Consider the following 15,667-nt stretch of genomic DNA (forward strand, 5'->3'; position numbering starts at 1 on the left):
ATGTTATACTTTTGTGGGGGTGGAGAAGGGGAGCCAAGTGTATTTAAATATTTCCCAGCATCAAAAAAAGAGTCAAAATCTACTTTTAATACCCAAATTTTGGGGTTTGTATGTTTTAGGATTAAAAGGATGTACTAATTTATTTTTATAATTTTTGCTCTACGTGATGAAAACGTTTCAGGCTTTTGTTTGCAGAATTTCTCTACAAATAACATGCTGCTGAAAGAGGTAGCCTTTTCCCTCTTACATGAAAAGCCAAATTGGATTATAATCACTAAAATTTTACCTTATCATTGCTTTTTTTTTTGGTGCCCCAGAAACATAGTGGTGCATTTTATATAATTTTTTTTTTTTTTTTTTTTTTTGCAGTACGCGGGCCTCTCACTGTTGTGGCCTCTCCCGTTGCGGAGGATGCACAGGCTCAGCAGCAATGGCTCACGGGCCTAGCCGCTCTGCGGCATGTGGGATCTTCCCAGACTGGGGCACGAACCCATGTCCCCTGCATCGGCAGGTGGACTCTCAACCACTGCACCACCAGGGAAGCCCCATTTTATATAACTTTATAATTTGATGAGTGGGGTTTAGGGTTGAATCTAACTTTCATATCTAGCAGAGAGCATGTTAGGTACATTTATAAAATGACTGTGTCCATCAAATCCGTGTTCCCTAAGCTTCCCATTATTAGCCAACAACCCATTATGGGTATATAAATTAAGCAACACATCAATACATGTGACTGATAATAAAATCAATTTTAAAATGTGTAATAATCAAAACCACACATTGATATGGGGTTCAGCTGAGTGAGTCCTGAGTTCGTTCAGCTGATTTCCACTACCCCTACATGTGTAGCATGGAAAGCACTTAGAACATTCTGTTTTAAAAGTGGATATTAGGGACTTCCCTGGTGGTGCAATGGTTACAATCCACCTGCCAATGCAGGGGACACAGGTATGAGCCCTGGTCCGGGAAGATCCCACATGCCGCGGAGCAACTAAGCCTGTGCACCACAACTACTGAGCCTGTGCTCTAGAGCCCGCGAACCACAACTACTGAAGCCCGTGTGCCCTAGAACCCGTGCTCCACAACAAGAGAAACCACCGTTATGAGAAGCCTGCGCACTGCAACAAAGAGTAATCCCCACTCGACAAAACTAGAGAAAGCCCACACACAGCAACTAAGACCCAATGCAGCCAAAAATAAATAAATATATTAAAAATAATAATAAAGTGAAAGTAGGATATTAGAATAATTATTTATTAGTTTTCAGAAATTGGTAATGTTATCTATTTTAGTTTCACTTATAGTTCCCAAGTATCATGGAATACCTTTATGAATCTCTGGGATTTTGATAACTACTTGTTGGAAAATCCTGTTATCAGATGACCTTGAGGTTCCATATAGCTCTGATGTTCTAAAAAGCTTGTAATAATTTGCAAATTGGTACAGATTGGTACAGACTTGTCTATTCTTTCTATTATGGAATGACTGAAAGTTTAGAAAGGTTGTAGTACTACTACTTAGTGACAGAGAAAGCTCCTCAAGCATCCTGTTTCCATCAATAGGTAATCATAAACCTCTCATCGTTGAATTTTCTACACCATTTGGGAGGGTCTTTTATGTTTTGCCTTTTGGAGAAAGTCATAATAAAGGTGCTACCTCCTAGGGGAGATGTTTCTAGGTTTACTGTCTCTACACAAATTAATAACTCCTTTGATTAAAAAAAATTAATGCTCCTTTTAAGACTTTAAAATGCCCCTAGATTTAGTATTTCAGAATTTCATGAAAAAGTCTGTGTTCACCCCTCCAGATTTTAGCTCTGGATTATAACTATTCTTAAGTGCTTTTTTTGGCCAAGTTGAATAATAAGCTTTTTACCTGTTCTTATATAGCAAACTTTCCATGTCTTACATCACTGGACATTATGGGACTCATTTTGTAACCTTGGACAAATACTCTTACCTTTCTGAGCCTCATTTTCTCCATATATGAAAAAGAGATAGTGATAACTAGCTAGAGTTGTTGACAGAATTAAATGAGAAAATCTCTGCAGTGTTTAGCACTGTACCTGTCTTATGTTAAGCACTCCATAAATTTTAACTGCCACTAGTATCATCATCATCATCATCATCATCATCATCATCATCATCATCATCATCTCCCAACTTTCAAACCTGTGAGTTTTGTCCCTTAATGGGGGTGGGGACAGCAGATTTTTTTAAGGGTTCTATGTATCTATAGGCTCCAAAATATGTTTGTAAACTGAATAAATAATATGACTCATGTATAAATGACTATTGTCCAAATAAATATAGATGATATTGTGAATAATAAAATACAGATTCATTTAAATTGTTAAAGAGTTCACAGTAACATTTTGATATTATTTTTCTCAATTTGTGAACACTAGAAGTTATATTTGAATTTTTTAATGTTAAAAGGGGATCTACAAGCGTGAAATGGTTGAAACCCAGTGTCTTTATCATTCTAGTCTTTGATTTCTTGCTTTTTGTAATTCATTGTGTCTGCTTTTGAGGTTTAATTATCCAGACCATACCGCAGATTCCTATGCACCATAGCTTCATACAATGTTTGGATGTTGTTTTCTTTTTATTTCTCATATACTAACTGATGGCATCCAACTGTTTCTTGGCATTTGGTTAACATCATAATATGAATTGATGCTGGGAGAACCTAGCATGGTTCTGGCGCACTTTGTATTGGGTAATAATGATGGTGGTCTCCTCAGGTTTGTGTGTGAGAGTTAGGTGTCCATCCTCCATTGTCCTGGTTTATGTCGGGTACCCACACCTGGACTGATCAGCTATGACCAGAGAGGTGGGATATTCCAGTGGCCCATCTTGGACTGGGTGCCAGCTGCAGCTCAATCTGGAATATCACAGCTGTCCAGGGAAATCACGTAACTAGAGTGGTGGGAATCATTTCCCAGAAGATGTGGAGATTGGTGCTTTGTAGCAGAACATAGCTGTCCTCTGTAATATTGTTTTGTAATTATCAGTTCCTTATACATTCTTCTAATTGACTACAAGTGAGTTCTTAGAGGAAGGTATACTTTGTTCAGCTCTATCCCCAGGCCTAGGACAGCATCTGTTGCAAATAATTTTTAATAAATGATGAACTAATGAATTAATGTAATACATTATGGTTACAAAGTGGTTATGTAAGGTTTTTTTTTTTTTTAAACTGGTCATCATCAAAAAATCTACAAACAATAAATGCTGGAGAGGGTGTGGAGAAAAGGGAACCCTCTTGCAGTGTTGGTGGGAATGTAAATTGATATGTAAGGTTTTGTCATGTCTTACCTAGTGCAAGTAACCTAAACAGTTCTGAGTTCTAGTTCTGATCCATTCATTTATGATTCACCAAACTCCGAGCTTCAGTCTCTTCCTATATGAAATGGAGAACATCTGCGTTCTATGATTGTCTCCATTTAGAGAAGTGAATTTGCATTGAAAGTAAAAATACTATATTATGTGCACATAAAAATTCCATATGTTTTTCAGAGTTTGCTGTGTATTTATCATTTGCTTACTTGTGGATCAGAAAATATAAAGTCGTCAGTGTTGGCTAAAACAGTTGGAAATACCTCCTTTTAGTGTCTTTTTAGCTCTGCTCAGAGGAGCACATATGATAGATGTGTCTTTGGTTGGAGTACATGGACTTTAAATTTAGTCCTTAATAGTGATTCCCACAGGTAATCAAGTCTCCAAATGGGTGATGAGGAGTTATAAACTCTCTAAACATTCCACTGTGTCCTTTTTTACTGGTTTTTAGGTTTTTGTCAAGCAGGAAAGGATTTGCGTTTGGTATCTCTGTGTATGGAACAAATCGACATCCCAGCAGGATTCCTCCTGGTGGGGGCCAAGTCTCCCAATCTTCCTGAACACATCCTAGTGTGTGCTGTAGACAAGCGATTTCTACCAGATGATCATGGAAAAAATGCACTTTTAGGTGAGTATTTCATACCTATAAAGTTCCTTCTGAGATAAAGGAATTAAAATACAAGTTTATTTTAAATTATCACAGAATTTTTAAAATCACAGAATTAGCTGGGGATTACATATTAGTTTAAGTAAGAAGCACTTTTTCATTTTGTAACTTCTTAAAAATTAGCTTTCACTTTTTTATTAACTCTCAAAACATTCACCTTAATGAAGAGACTTTTTAAAACTAGCATTAAAGAACACCATACAATTTATCAAAAATAAATATTTTGTGAAATAAAGTAGGATTCACTCTCCATAGAGTCATTGATCTGGATCTGATATCAAATCAACTCTCAATTATTCAACTGTGGATTATCCACTTTGTAAGTCAGTGGTAGTTTTTCTCTACCACCCATTATTTCTAACTACACTTGATTGATGTGATTCTCATTTTATATTTAGCATTAGTTCAATCAAGATAACTAGGAATATACCTATGATGTAAAATGTTTTAACTTTATGTCAGAATTGTTTTACTTTCTAGTATTACTTTGGACTTTTTTCACAACATAGCTTTCCTACATCATGGGAAATGACAAAGAGTGGGTTTACTTTTTAATTATTCTTTTTTAAATTGAAGCATAATTCATTTACAATATTATATTAGTTTCAAATGTACAGCATAGTGATTCAATATTCTTACAGATTATACTCCATTAAAAGTTATTACAAGATAATGGCTATAATTCCCTGTGCTGAAATATATATTCATGTTGCTTATCTATTTTATACTAATAGTTTGTATCTCTTAATCCCTGACCCCTATCATCCCCCCCTTCCCTTTATCCACTGGTAACTACTAGTTTGTTTTCTATATCTGTGAATCTGTTTCTGTTTTGCTATATACATTCATTTGTATTATTTTTTGAATTCCATATGTAAGTGATATCATACAGTATTTGTTTTTCTCTGTCTGCCTTATTTCACTAAGCATAATACCCTCTAGGGTCATGCACGTTCCAACAGATGGCAGAATTTCATTCTTTTTTGTGGCTGAGTAATATTCCATTGTGTGTGTGTGTGTGTGTGTGTGTGTGTGTGTGTGTGTATCACATCTTTGTTATCCATTTTTCTGTTGATGGATACTTAGATTGCTTCCGTATCTTGGCTATTGTAAATAATGTTGCCATGAACGTTGGGGTGCATGTATCTTTTCAAATTAGTGCTTTCATTTTCTTCGGCTATATACCCAGTACAGGAATTAATAGATCATGTAGTAGTTCTATTTTTAGTTTTTTGAGGAACTCACATTACCCTTTTCCATAGTGGCTGCACCAATTTACATTCTCACCAACAGTGTACAAGGGTTTCCGTTTCTCCACATCCTCACCAACATTTGTTATTTGTAGACTTTTTGATGATAGCCATTCTGACAGGTGTGAGATTATATCATTGTTGTCTTGATTTGCGTTTCTGTAATAATCATCAGTGTTGAGCATCTCTTCATGTGCCTATTAGCCATCTGTATGTCTTCTTTGCAAAAATGTCTATTCAGGTCTTCTGCCCATTTTTTGATTGGGTATTTTGTTTTTTTGATACTGAGTTGTATGAGCTGTTTATGTATTTTGGATAGTAACCCCTTTTGGTAATATCATTTGCAAATATTTTCTCCCATCCCATAGTTTGTCTTTTCATTTTGTTTATGGTTTCCTTTGCTGTGCAAACGTTTTTAAGTTTAATTAGGTCCCATTTGTCCCATTTGTTTATTTTTGCTTTTATTTCTTTTTCCTTAAGAGACAGATCCAAAAAAAATATTGCTATGATTTATGTCAGAGTGTTCTGCCTACATTCTCTTCTAGGAGTTTTAGATTGTAGGTCTTACATTTAGGTCTTTAATCCATTTTGATTTTAGTTTTATACATGGTGTGAGGAAATGTTCTAATCTCATTGTTTTACATGTAGCTGTCCAGTTTTCCCAGCACCTCTTATTGAAGAGACTGTCTTTTCTCCATTGCATATTCTTGCCTCCTTTGTCGTAGATTAATTAACCTAGATGTGGGCTCTCTATTCTGTTCCATTGATCTATGTGTCTATGTGCCAGTACCATGCTGTTTTGATTACTGTAGCTTTGTTGTAGAGTCTGAAGTCTGTGAGGGTGATACTTCCAGCTTTGTTCTTTTTTCTCAAGATTGTTTTGGCAACTCAGGGTCTTTTGTGGTCTCATATGAATTTTAGGATTATTTATTCTAATTCTGTGAAAAATGTCATGGGTATTTTGATAGAGATTGCATTAAATCTGTAGATTGCTTTCAGTAGTATGGCCATTTAAACAATATTAGTTCTTCCAATCCAAGAACATGGGATATCTTTCCATTTCTTTGTATCATCTTCAGTTTCATTCGTCAGTGTTTTTTAGTTTTCAGAGTATAGGTTTTTCATTTCCTTGGCTGAGCTTATTCCCAGGTATTTTATTCTTTTTGATGTGATCTTAAATTAGATTACTTTTCACTCTCTCTTTCTGATAATTCATTATTGGTGTATAGAAAAGCAGCACATTTCTGTATGTTAATCTGTATCCTGCAACTTTGCTGAATTTATTAGTTCTAATAGTTTTGGGGTAGAGACTTTTGTTTTTTCTATAAAAAGTATCATGTCATCTGTAAATAGTGGCAGTTTGACTTCTTCCCTTCCAATTTGAATTTATTTCTTTGTCTTATCTGATTGCTCTGGCTAGGTTTTTCAATACTAGAAGTGGCAAGAGTGGGCATCTTTGTCTTGTTCCTGAATTTAGAGGAAAGGCTTTCAGCTTTTCACCTTTGAGTATGATGTTAGCTGTGGATTTGTCATAAATGGCCTTTATTATGTTGAGATATGTTCCTTCTGTACCCATTTTGATGAGAGTTTTTATCATGAATGGATGTTGAATTTTGTCAGTTGCTTTTTCTGCATCTACTGAGATGAACATGTGATTTGTATCCTTCCTTTTGTTAATGTGGTGTATCATATTGATTGATTTGCAAATATTGAACCATCCTTTCATCCCTGGAATAAATCTAACTTGATCATGGTGTATGATCCTTTTTATAGATTGTTGGATTCAGTTTGCTAATATTTCGTTCAGGATATTTGCATCTGTATTAATCAAAGATATTGGCCTGTAATTTTCTCTTTTTATAATGTCTTGTCTGGTTTTGGCATCAGGGTAATGGCGGCCTCATAGAATGAATTTGGGGAGTATTCCATCCTTTTCAATTTTTGGAATAGTTTGAGAAGGATAGGTATTAGCTCTTCTTTATATGTTTGGTAGAATTCCCATGTGAAGCTGCCCAGTCCTGGACTTTTGTTTGCTGGTAGTTTTCTCATTACAAATTCAATTTCACTGCTAGTGATCAGTCTGTTCAAATCGTCTGTTTCTTCTTGATTCAGTCTTGGCAGATTGTATGTTTTTAGAAATTTGTCCATTTCTTCTAGGTTGTGCAGTTTGTTGGTGTATAACTATTTGTAGTATTCTCTTATGGCTTTTTTGTATCTCTGTGGTATCAGTTGTTATTTCTCCTTTTTCATTTCTTATTTTGCTTATTTGTATCCTCTTTTCTTCTTGGTGAGCCTGGCTAATGGTTTATCAATTTTGCTTATCTTTCAAAAAAAACAGCTCCTGGATTTCATTGATCTTTTCTATTGTTTTTTTAAATCTCTGTATTATTTCTTTCTTTCTGATCCTTATTATTTCCTTCCTTGTGCTGATTTTGGGCTTTGTTTGTTCTAATTCCTTTTGGTGGTAGGTTAGGTTGTTTATTTCACATGTTTCTTGTTTCTTGAGGAAGGCCTGTATTGCCATAAACTTCTCTATTAGAACTGCTTTTGCTGCATCCCATAGATTTTGGAGTGCTGTGTTTCCACTTACATTTGTCTTGAGGTATTTTCTGATTTCCTCTTTGATTTCTTCATTGACCCATTGGTTTTTAGTAGCATGTTGTTTAGTCTCTATGTGTTTGTTCTTTTCCCATTTTTCTATCTGTAATTGATTTCTAGTTTTATACTGTTGTGCTTGGAAAAAAAATGCTTGATATAATTTCTGTCCTCTTAAATTAGTTGAGACTTGTTTTGTGGCCTAGCACGTGATCTTTGCTGGAGCACATTCCATGTGCACTTGAAAAGAATTTGTACTGTGCTGTTTTTGGATGTAATGTCCTGTAGATATCTACTAAGTCCAGTTGGTCTGTTGTGTTGCCTTATTGATTTTCCGTCTGGATGGTCTGTCCATTGATGTAAGTGGGGTGTTAAAGTCCCTTACTATTACTGTGTTATTGTTGATTTCTCCTTTTATGTCTGTTAGTATTTTCTTAATATATTTAGGTGCTCCTGTATTGGGTGCATATATGTTAAATAGTGTAATATCCTCCTCTTGTATTGATCCTTTTATTATATTATGCCCTTCTTTGTCTTTTGTGTGTTATAGCCTTTGTATTAAAGTCTATTTTGTCTCATGTAAGTATTACTACCCCTGCTTTCTTGTCAGTTTTGTTTGCTGAAATATCTTTTTTCATCCCCTCACTTAAACTCTGTGTGTGTCTTTAGCTCTGAAATGAGTCTCTTGTAAGCAGCATATAAAAAGGTCTTATTTTTTAATCCAGTCAGTCACCCTATGTCTTTTCTGTGTGTCCAATTTTTTATTGTGGTAAAATACACATAACATAAAATGTACCGCCTTAACCATTTTAAGTGTACAGTTCAGTGGTATTAAGTACATTCATCTTGCTGTGCAAGCATCACCACCATCCAACCACAGAACTCTTTCCATCCTGCAAAACTGAAACTCTGTACCCATTCAACACTAACTCCCCATTACCCCCTCCCTCTAACCCCTGACAACCACCATTTTTCCTTATTTTTTTAATCTGCCCTTTCCCCCCCAATCCTAGCCTCTGGTAACCACCATTCTACTCTCTATTACTATAAGTTTGGCTCTTGTTATTATTATTTTTTTACCCTATGTCTTTTGACTGGAGCATTTAGTCCATTGACATTTAAAGTAACTATTGATAGTTATGTACTTATGGCCATTTTATTACTTGTTTTCTGGTTGTTTTTACAGTTCTTCTCTGTTCATTTCTTCTTCCTTTTGTTTCTTCCCTTGTGGTTTGATGATTTTCTTCAGTAGTTCCTTTCTTTTCAGTTTTTGTGTATCTCTAGTAGGTTTCTGATTTGTGGTTACCACTGGGTTCATATATGTTGACCTGTAAGTATATCTACTGTTTTAAACTGATCGTCATTTAAATTCAAACGTATTCTAAAAGACCTACTTTTTTTACCCCCCTCCCACACATTTTGTGTTTTTAATGTCATATTTTACATCTTAATGTGTTTATCCCTTAACCATTTATTGTAGTTACAGTTTTTACAATTTTTTGTCTTTTACAATTTTTTGTCTTTTAATATTTGTATTGGCTTATTTAAGTGGTTGATCCTCAGTTCTTACTATATATTTGCCTTTCCTAGTGGGATTTTCCATTTTCTATAGATTTTTACTTCTTTTCTACTTTAGAAAACCCTTTAACATTTCTTTTAGGGTAGGTTCAATATTGACAAACTCTTAGTTTTTGCTTGTCTAAGCAGTTCTTTATCTCTCCTTCTATTCCAAATGATATTCTTGCTGGTATCCTAGGTTGCAGGTTTTTCCCTTTCAGCACTTTGAATATATTATGCCACTTCCTTCTGGCCTGTGAAGTTTCTACAAAGAAATCATCTGACAGCCTTATGGGGATTCCCTTGTATATGACTCTTTGTTTTTCTCTTGCTGCTTTTAGAATTCTCTATCTTTAACTTTTGTCATATTAATTACATGTCTTGCTGTGGGTCTGTTTGGGTTCATCGCTTTTTGGACTCTCTGTGTTTCCTGAAGCTGGATATCTGTTTCCATCTTCAGGTTTGAGAAGTTTTGTCATAATTAACTCAAATACGTTTTTGATCCCCTTCTCTCTTCTCCTTCTGGGACCCCTATAATGACAATGTTGGTATACTTAATTATATCCTAGAGATCTCTTAAATTGTTTTCATTTTTTAAAATTTGTTTTCCTTTTTTGTTGTTCTGATTGTGTGATTTCCATTACTCTATCTTCCAGATCACTTATGCGTTCTTCTGTATCTTAGTCTCCTATTCATTCCTTCTAGTGTGTTTTTTATTTCAGCTATTGAGTTCTTTATTTCTGATTGGGTCTTTTTTATATTTTCTAGTTCCTTGTTAAAGTGTTTACTGTGTACATCAATTCTTTTCCCTAATTCAGTTAATATTTTTGTTACCAATGCTTTGAATTCTTTATCTGGTAAATTGTTTATTTCTGTCTTGTTGTTTATTTTTTCAGGGGTTTACTCTTGCTCTTTCAATTGAGAGTAGTTCCTCTGTCTTTTTGTTTTGCTCAGCTTTCCCTGCCTCTATGAATTCAGGTGAAACAGTTACTTATTTCAGTCTTGAAGGGGTGTCCTTATGTGGGAGCATCCCTATACAGACTGCATGTGGCCTATGCCTTTGCTGGGAGAGCTGGATTTGATGTGGATGCAAGTCACATCCTTCCTCAGGGTGTGCTGGCAGCTGTCACATAGGTAGGAGGTGGGGCTGGAGATGGAGTGGCTAGAGCTGAAGTTGGGTGTGAGACAGGGCTTCCCCTCTGCTTGGTGGCCATCACCACTGTATTGGGGGCAGAGTCTGACCCCAAGTTGCTGGAGCAGAAGCCCTGAGGGTCGGGCTCATGCTGGCTCTTTTCCCTGTAAGTATGTGTTTTTTCCTCTCCCTGTGTGGGGACCCTTGCCCCAGAGGGGTGGAGGGCTGAAGCAAGTGGAGCCTGTGCAGCCTCTTGGCTCATGTCGGCCACAGACAGAGGTCTGATGCACTGCCTGTGTAGTTACCTGCAGCTCCACTCAAATGCAGCCTCTGGGGCAAGTCCCCTTTGTCCCTCACAGCCGATCACTGCCCCCAGGTTCTGCAGTGCAAGTGGGACCCACATGGAGTCTCAGTGTGTATCAGGGGATGGGCTATGGTGGAACAGCTGCGTCAGAGATCTGGAACGCTTCTGACGTGCTGCTTGAGTAAGTGATGGCTGCTACCCACCCACTGTGGCACCAGGTCACCTCTATATCCCACACTGTGGCATGGAGTGAGCAGCACCAGAGCTTTCGCTCAGCTTGGACTGGGGTGCCTGGCAAGGAGGTTGTGAGAAACCCGGCAGCTGCTAGAGCAGACCTCTCTCCACCTTGCTTGGGGGCAAGCCAGCGTGCACACTCCTCATGAGCGTAGTCTAGGCTTCCCTCAGCCCTCCTGTTTGTCTCAGTGGCCCTCCAACCAGCCAAGTGGGATTGTCTCCTCCACGTAAAACCCCAGGACTGGGGCACTCAATCTGTGGCTCAGACCACTCACTCCACAGGGTGGGTGTCCACCCACATAATCTCTATTTTTCTCTGAGTCTTCTTCTAGGGGCACAGGTCTCGACCTGATCACTACAGCCTTGGTTGTACAGGAGTCCTGCCAGTTTCCAGTTCGTTTTCAGTGATAATTGTTCCACGTGTAGATGTATTTTTGATGTGTTCAATGGGGGAGGTGAACTCCACATCCTCTTACTCTGCTATCTTGATTCAAACCCCTTAAATTAACTTTTAATAATTAAAAAGGCAAATAAGAGGGCATGTAAGGACTTCCCTGGCAGCCCAGTGGTTAAGATTCTTCACTTCCACTGCAGGGGGCACAGGTTCGATCCCTGGTTGGGGAACTAAAATCCCGCATGGCTGCCATGTGGCGTGGCCTAAAGAAAAAGAAAGAAAGGAAGGGAGGGAGGGAGGGAGGGAGGGAGGAAAGAAAGAAAGAAGGAAAGAAAGAAAAAGAAAGAAAGAAGAGGGCATGTGAGGTTTGTTACTTTTTTTTGCTGCTGTGTTTCTCTGGAGTTGCTTTTGTTTCTCAGAATTTGTTCCTGTAGATAGAATCAGATACATGTCCTCAGCAAGAATATCAGTAAAAACGAAGAAGAAAGGAGAGGGCAAAGAATTCAAGAATTGTATTTACAGTGAGCTGTGTGTTTGTTTAGCTTGACGCATTCTTCCAAGTTATAAAGCATCATCAGAAAGTCTAGAAATACATAGATCAATATCTTGAGTCAGAAAGTGATCCTGCACATGGTTAATAAACGTTCGTTAAACTACAGTTCAAAGCCTTCTCTTGGTTCATAGGAAAAGAAGTGGTAATTTTCATTTTCATAGGCTCTCATTTGTTAAAATATCCATTTTTTTTCTTTCAGTGAAATTGAGCAGATGGTTTAATATAGACACCTGACGGTAAAGTTTATACATTGGACTAAATTAGCAAAGAAGATCCAAGGATTCGTTTGTTCATTCATTCATTCAACAGTATTTGTTCCCAAAATCACGTTAGGTTATGATATGTGGGCACACTAATGATAAGACATAGTCTTTTGCATCACAGAGCTAAGAACCTAGTTGGCTCTGGTAGAACAACTTTGGGAAACTTCTTTTAAGCCCTTTAAAAGCATCAAAGTTTTATCGAATGGAACAGTTCATATGTGGCTCTGACTGAAGACATAGAAAAATCTCTTATAATGTCTTTTTGCTCAATGATTCTTCATGACTAGAGGAATCCTCTTAGAATACATCATGGGACTCACACAGAAAACACCATCAGAATAATAGATTTTATAATCCTTTGTAATTGGGAATATGAAACCAAAGAGCATGGGCTTTGGAATTGGAACTGGGTTTAAATCCCAGATTTTCTAGTTAGCACTTTAAGAACTTGGGCAAGCTACTTATCTTCTTGAAGTCTCAGATTCCTCATCTATATAAAGGAGGCAATAATGCCCACCTGGCAGGATTATAAAGATCAAACAGATGATGTTTATAAGGTACCCAATAGCACAGTGCCTGGCATATAGTACTTGCTCTTTAAATGGTAATTATTCTGCCATTCTGTCATATTTATTAAACACCCTTATAGACATGGAACTTTGTTCATAATTTTTTATTAACCACTTCTCCAAGTGTAGTACAGTAAAATGGTAAAAGTTTTCTCTTGAACAAGCACAATGAGATTTTTATATGTTCATTACTCTATTGTCAAAAAGTTAATATTCATCTAACAGTTCTTACTTATGATGTTGATTTTAGTACGCATTAAGATATAGTGGAGGGAATTCCCTGGTGGTCCAGTGGTTAGGACTCCGTGCTTTCACTGAAGAGGGGCTGGGTTCGATCCCTGGTTGGGGAACTAAGATCTGACAAGCTGCACGGTGTGGACAAAAAAAAAAAAAACAAATAAAAACAAATAAAATTTTAAAAAGATATAGGGGGAAAATTTTTTAAGCTTAAAATATTCTAGAATCCCTGTGGACTCCAATATCAATTTGTCTAAATTTTTATATAAATTACGCAGATTCCAAAGACTGTGGGGGAATTGATTTTAAAATAAATTGATCACTTGGCCACACATATGCCCCAAATCTGCCTTGCAATTCGAAGACCTGATTGCTAGAAAAACTAGAAAGGTAATTTGGCTGTAAGAGATATTATTTATTGTGATAGTGACAGCAAGAACTTTGAGCAGATAAAGTCTCTCTTGAACCAAAGTTAATACAGAAACTATACAGAGTTTTAAAAATGGACTCTAAAGTTCTTACTCTTTTATATTGCTAATTCTCATCATTACTGTGAAGTTTCTCTTCTTTGAAGATTATCCAGATCCATTGCTTTTCTCCCTCTTCATGCTCAAGTCTTGCTTTTCACCTCAGAAAACAGGTAGAGGAAAAGATAAAAGATAAAATCTAACCCCAGTAATTTGTTAATTCTAATTCTCACATTAATCTTTGATGAACTACTTGGACCTATCAGATAAGCCTCATTTTTTGGCACTGTCTCTATTTCAGATGAAGGTTCTTAGTTTTATTGTGTTTTGGGTATGTTGCATCTGCCTCATAGGTCAGCCAGTTTTCTATCAAGGCATAATGATCACATCAGAAAGTAAGTTCTGTGGAGGCAGTGGTTTTGTCTTCCTTGTTCAGTGCTAAAAACCTGGTACCTGAAATAGTGCCTAGCACATAGTAGAGTACAGATATTTGTTGGGTGGATGGATGGACAGGTGGATAGATGCATGCATTAGTGGATGGATGCATGCATTCATGGATGCGTGGACGGGTGGACGGGTGGATGAATGGTTAGATGGATGGTTGGCTTTAGAAATTTGGTAAACTAGGCAGTTATTGACATCTTCCTTTTTTTGGCTTACAGCTCCAAGGTATTAGACAAATAGCCAAATGCTCTCAAATGCAATCCATCTCTGAATATGTTTTAAATAATTTATGAAATTATATTGATGTTTATAGTTCTATAAAATGATGGTAATAAGCTAATTATATAGAATTACTAATTTTATGTAACTGACCAGAAGTTGGGACTATCTCTTGTTCACCACTGTTTTTCCAATGTTTAGCAAAATGCTTGGCATGTAGGTAGGTGCTCAATAAAAAGTTATTGAATAAATAATAATAAATTGGAATGCCCATTTCTAAATGTACTGAATTGATTGTCAGCATCCTGAGATTGGGACATTGTGAGATATTTTGTCTTTAATCCTCATGGTCTTTCTCTACTCTCCTTATGTATCTTTGTTAATTATGAAACAGGTTGGTTTGGTGGTTTTAAAAGAGTGTATTATTCCATAAGTGAATTTATTTTCATTTAGTTATTTGTATATAGAGATATTGTGTTTATGAAATTTGGAATGCCCTTATTTGCCAATATGGCCATACATATGTTATGTCCTCATAACTCACAACCAGAAGAACTCACTCTCTTACTATCCACTTTTCTTCTGTGTAATAAGGGACATTGAAAATTTGATTTCCAATCAAGCAAAGCATGACCTCTCATCCTCCCATCCTTCTCCATTTCTTCTTCTTGCCATGTCCTCTGTTCCAAGAAGATCACTGAAAGTCTTATTTTGTTTGATTAATCTGAGTGAGAATTGTTTGATGTTAAGTCTAAGGAATAATGAGCTAGTTTGAATAAAGAGGGGTTGAACAGAGAGGAAATGGGACCCTTAGGGAACTTGTGTTCCCTAGATCTCATAGAAACTAGGAAGCTAACAATGCCCTGAGTTTATACATCTCTGTTCGTGCTCTCCTATCTGGAGACCAGCTTCCTCTTCACAATTCTCAGTTTGCTCTCTCCCATACCCTAGATGGCATAGCCCTGACTTGGGTTCCAGTTTTACAAAACCTTACATATCCAGGGTCCAGTACCATATGACTGATTCTTTTTGTATTTATTTCAGCATTCCAGGAGAGAGACTCTGACTATCCTAGATTGGGTCAAATATTGATCCACAGTCTAATCAATTGTGCCTATGGAGTTAAGTCCACATGGTGGGTCGGGTGGAGAACCAGAGCCAGTAGGTTAAGAAGGGAATATGTAAGGAAGAAATAATAGATATCTCTAGGACCAGAATTTTTTATGTTAATTATATAAATTCTATCATATGATACTATCTATTCTATTTCCTTAACCATTATCCTTTTAGAGCATTTAAAAATTATTTTCAGTCTTTCACTGTTATAAAATAACTGCTAAATTGTTGTACATGTTTTTTTTCCTTTGAATTATTTCCTCAAAATTAGGAAGTTGTCAAGCCAAAGAGTGAATATTTCTGTGTTTTTTATATGTGAAAG

The 15,667-nt window shown here is 36.6% G+C and overlaps 1 protein-coding gene across 5 annotated transcripts in view; it reads left to right on the top strand.

Annotated features, from left to right (window-relative positions):
- The window catches only part of GREB1L (GREB1 like retinoic acid receptor coactivator), a 260,458-nt gene that overhangs the window by 145,483 nt on the left and 99,308 nt on the right, over positions 1 to 15,667 (top strand). For all 5 annotated transcript variants that reach the window (XM_033837607.2, XM_033837608.2, XM_073790574.1 and 2 more), the window contains exon 5: positions 3,796 to 3,972. In XM_033837607.2, coding sequence (XP_033693498.1) covers positions 3,796 to 3,972 — 177 coding nt within the window. The remainder of the gene's footprint in view (positions 1 to 3,795; positions 3,973 to 15,667) is intronic.

Source organism: Tursiops truncatus, chromosome 13 (assembly GCF_011762595.2).
Source record: "Tursiops truncatus isolate mTurTru1 chromosome 13, mTurTru1.mat.Y, whole genome shotgun sequence".
In the NCBI taxonomy this organism is placed as follows: domain Eukaryota; kingdom Metazoa; phylum Chordata; class Mammalia; order Artiodactyla; family Delphinidae; genus Tursiops; species Tursiops truncatus.